Source organism: Phoenix dactylifera, chromosome 3 (assembly GCF_009389715.1).
Source record: "Phoenix dactylifera cultivar Barhee BC4 chromosome 3, palm_55x_up_171113_PBpolish2nd_filt_p, whole genome shotgun sequence".
Lineage (NCBI taxonomy): Eukaryota > Viridiplantae > Streptophyta > Magnoliopsida > Arecales > Arecaceae > Phoenix > Phoenix dactylifera.
In genome coordinates, this window is record NC_052394.1 from 15,031,689 (window position 1) to 15,035,944 (window position 4,256).

Consider the following 4,256-nt stretch of genomic DNA (forward strand, 5'->3'; position numbering starts at 1 on the left):
AAGCTTCTCTGAATATATTACATAGCTACCCCTCGATCTCTAAGCCATCTTCTTTTCCTCAACTCTATTGACTGTACTCATGCTAGAGCTATGTACCAAAAAAAAACAAAAAAAACTTTAGATGATAAAATAATTTGATTAGATAATTTTGGCTGCTACTATAAGCTTGTATCAACCCAGAAAGATCCGTTTCAAACATGGGGGACGGTCACCGTAGTTTTATGTGTTCAATTTTACGACTTAAAAGGTGTGGTAGGCCTGACATCTGTCCGTCAACTTGATGCTCCAATGTAGCATTGGCTGTGGATCATACATAGAGATGCTCTAAATTGTGCACAGGACGCAATTTATTGTGTCTTTTAATAGCGGATATCTATAGATGGCATGCCTTCATGGATCTGAACCAACGGTAGGGTGGCTGATGATGCACGGAACTATCAAATAGTCATTTCTTTGTGTGAGGAATAATGTCTAATCTTATGGGCCTCTTTGTCGAAGCAATTTGCTGATCCGAGGTGGCTCGATCCTGACCATTGACTCAAATTGCCGTTCAAACGTTGCTCGGTCCCTAACCGAGCCCAAGCATATTGGGCTGGGTCTCGGTCTGGGTCAGGGTCAGGCTTGATCCCTGCCCAACTCGACTCATTCAGCTAGTGGATTAGGTTTGGGTCCCAATAATGACCCAAAAAGTAACTCGGTTGGGTTCGAGCCTTAACTCTTGACCCGACCAATCTGTGCTAGGTTGGGCTGGGGCCCAACCCAGGTCCAAGCCCATGATGATTATGCCTACATGCAACAGCCAGCCCAGTATATGCCTTACTATTATCAGAACATAATAGATGGCCCATACTTTAGTGGGCGCCTGGCCATTTCGGCCCAATGTCCATTCCTGGTCACAGGCCACGCCTACTAAAACAATTGGATGTGTGCGATCCAAATCCACCTTGTTTAAATCCTTACTGGGCGGCCGTTTTTTTTTATTTTTTTGCTGAGGCGGGTGTTTCAGACAACACACATATCTAATAAAGATAGAAAACAGAATTCCCCATTCCCCAGTCGTCACATTAAACGTCATCAGCATGCAATCCACAAATCTGTTTTTTATTCTTTCATGGCCTACAGCAAAAGGGATGACCTGATACAAACATAAACTTCCTCTACCTAATACTCATCAAGCTATCTGCTTCAAAGGTAACCTAAGAAGAGAAATCAACATGGTAAACTTCAGTCATATCCGGGCGATACAATCCAAAGTTTTGTTCAGTCCCTGCAGGTTTCTGATTCTCATTAAACATAGCAAATAAGTACGTCTCGATCCCCTTCCCCGGCCTCTTGGGTGTCCCTGTCTTATTCAGTGCATAAGCCACCATATTATTGTTATACGTTCTCGCATTGTCCACCGTTGCACCGACGCCACCGCCACCTGACGGCCAACCAGTCTCTGAAACCACAATTTCAACGTTACTTCCTCCAGCCTTCTCCAACGCCGAGTACGTTGCATCCACTATCGCATCAAAGAGGTTGGTGTAGCCCAATTGGCCATCCTTCACCACCACCCCTTGAGCTGTGAATAGAGCGTAATCCAACCGGACTTCGTTGGGGCTGCCGGCGTAGGCGAAGTAGGGATAAGCATTGACAAGAAGTGGATACTTTTGGGCCTCCAAGAATGCTACGATTGGTGCCATGAAGGAACTTGCTGACTCTGAGAATGCACCTTGAGATGGAGGATATGATGTTCCTAGTACTGCTGTTGCCACTGCTGTTGTAACTGGAATTGAAATATTGGCAGCTTTCACTGCAGCATCAAGGTTTTGCATGGCAGGGAGGACGTGGCTTGCAAGGTCACCAGGGATGACTTCGTTTCCAGCATTTATGTAGCGGAAATTAACAGAATTTGCAAAAGGGATTACATTGGTTTGCACCCAATTGGTGGCATAGGATTGATTGCTAGCGAGACTCTGGAGATCTTGATTGTATGTTCCTAGGATGACTTCAATTTTGGAACCCTCAAGAGCTTTTAGAGCATTGAGGTCAGGGTTGAAAATTCGAAGCTTTTCGACATTTCTTGAGGTGTAGAGGGCAACCACCTTGTCAGGTGTTGGAAGGTTATTGCCCAGCATTCCATAGTTCACACCAATGCCTTGGGCTCCTGCATTCATCATTAGCATATTGTTAAATAACCAATTTATCTCGAAAACTTAGGTTGATAGAAAAAAAGGATCAACAATATATATCAGGCTAGCTTAACGGTACAAATTAACTATAAGTACTATTGGTAAACTTCACACCAAATTAAATAAAATTTCTTCTTTTTTTATATAAATGAGTTAAAATTGCCTTTGGTTGCGTAACATGAGCTACATCCAAATGGGGGAAAAAGTATAATAGTTTAAAAAAGAACAGCAAAAATGAGAAGAAAACTAAAATTTTGTATTGTCTAATTACGATATAGAAAGCAGAGGTCCTTTTCAAAAAAAAGAATATATCTAATTCAGATCGGATTTGGATGGAAATTTTTGTATCTATTACTAAAACTTGCGATGATTTTAGAAAGAGATATGGTCGGGTAATATCTACATATTTTAGTGCTAGTTCAGGAGAATTGCTAATGGAGGTCGCAATTGCTCTACAAGTGAGGGTAGAGCTGAGGTCAGTGATGATCTTAGTGATAACAAAAGACAGCGACCTCCATCAGCAAAAGTGCTTGGGGTTCTACTTTTTGACATTTTTCAGGCCGGAAATCTAGATTTAGGATATAATCCTATGACTACAAGTCATTGACAAAAAACAAGCGTATACAATCACTTGTCGCCTTGCAGAGAACAAGAAGCAAACTTGCATCACCCTTGAAAAGCCAGAATTGGCGTCAATTGTACGATAAAAGAAATTTGACCTTTGTTTTAGCACAAGCCCAATTTCTTTTGCCTTTTGCTTCCTCAGCGACAAAAATTGCCCACATATTAAGGCTTTACCAAGGAATCAGATGTCACAGACTGCCTTGGTCCATTATACGAATTAATGCCTTGTTTTTTTTTAATCCTTATAACAATGGATGATAATGAGAAATTTTAATCATCCAAACAAACAAACAGACAAGATTAAAATCATCAATGATCCCAAAAACATACCATATAACCATTTGGTCTTGATAGGAACTATCCATTATTACACAGCAAATGACGTCATATTACACCTATTGTGTGGGATTTGATTTGATTATATGCAATATATATTTTACATTCTTGATGCATATTGTGTGGGATTTGATTCTGTCATATTATGCGGGATTTGATTCTGTACAATATGTATTTTCTATTCTTGATGCATATTATGTGGGATTTGATTCTGTCATATTATGTGAGATTTGATTCTGTACAATATGTATTTTCCATTCTTGATAGATATTGTGTGGGATTTGATTTTCTTTTTTTGTATATATATATATATATGGTTGTTCATGCCACATGAATAATACAGAAAATTTCTTTCCTTTAGTGCCTCTCCTCTCGTTACCACTTTTATCACGTCATTTCTTTGCTCTATTACAGCCAAAATCTAGTATAATTTTCTCTACAAAATTAATATTGGCATAGCAATTTATATTGAACTAGATCTCAACTATGTCAAACCCTTTCTTATAACTATTATCATGTATAAAGCAGGCATCTATTAGCGTTATTTATATTTTATATATATATATATATATTATTAACAAATCCATGACAAAGTGTTCCAACAGTTGGATACCACCCCTCATGCTATCTGTATACAAATTGCTTAGCTTCTCAGCATTTCAGGGGTAATAATATGCATAAAATAAGCGTAGAGAATAATCACATGAAGCTTGGAAAGCAATAAAAGTAGAGAGACAGAGAGCTACGATGAACAACTAGTCGTATCATATACAATTGTGCCGTACCAATAGGAGAAAGATGTTTTACCTCGAAAAAAGAAAAAAGAAAAAAAAAAAGATGTCAACGGAATACCTGCAAGAGTACCGAAACTGAAGCTGGATGCGAGAAGCCACAGAACAAAAATACTACAAAGAAATCCGCCGTGATCCATAGTCACAAATCTCTGATCTCTCTCTCCCCCTCCCTCCCTCTTTCTCCCTCTCTCTCTCTCTCTCTCTCTCTCTCTCTCTCTCTCTCTGTGTGTGTGTGTGTGTGGGTGTGCCTATTGCTTACTAAAAATGGACACAAAATACTGGGGCTAGGGAGAGAGAGAGAGAGAGATTTATGTCAATGAGTTTGCTC

At 39.6% G+C, this 4,256-nt stretch overlaps 1 protein-coding gene across 1 annotated transcript; it reads right to left on the bottom strand.

Moving 5' to 3' along the window:
- Positions 1–1,074: 1,074 nt before the first annotated feature.
- LOC103706306 (putative glucan endo-1,3-beta-glucosidase GVI) lies at positions 1,075–4,256 on the bottom strand. Its single transcript, XM_008790369.4, has 2 exons — positions 3,987–4,256; positions 1,075–2,149 (listed from the first exon to the last, which is right to left on the bottom strand). Exons 1-2 carry the CDS (start codon positions 4,063–4,065, stop codon positions 1,197–1,199), a joined length of 1,032 nt encoding a protein of 343 aa, XP_008788591.1. The 5' UTR covers positions 4,066–4,256; the 3' UTR covers positions 1,075–1,196.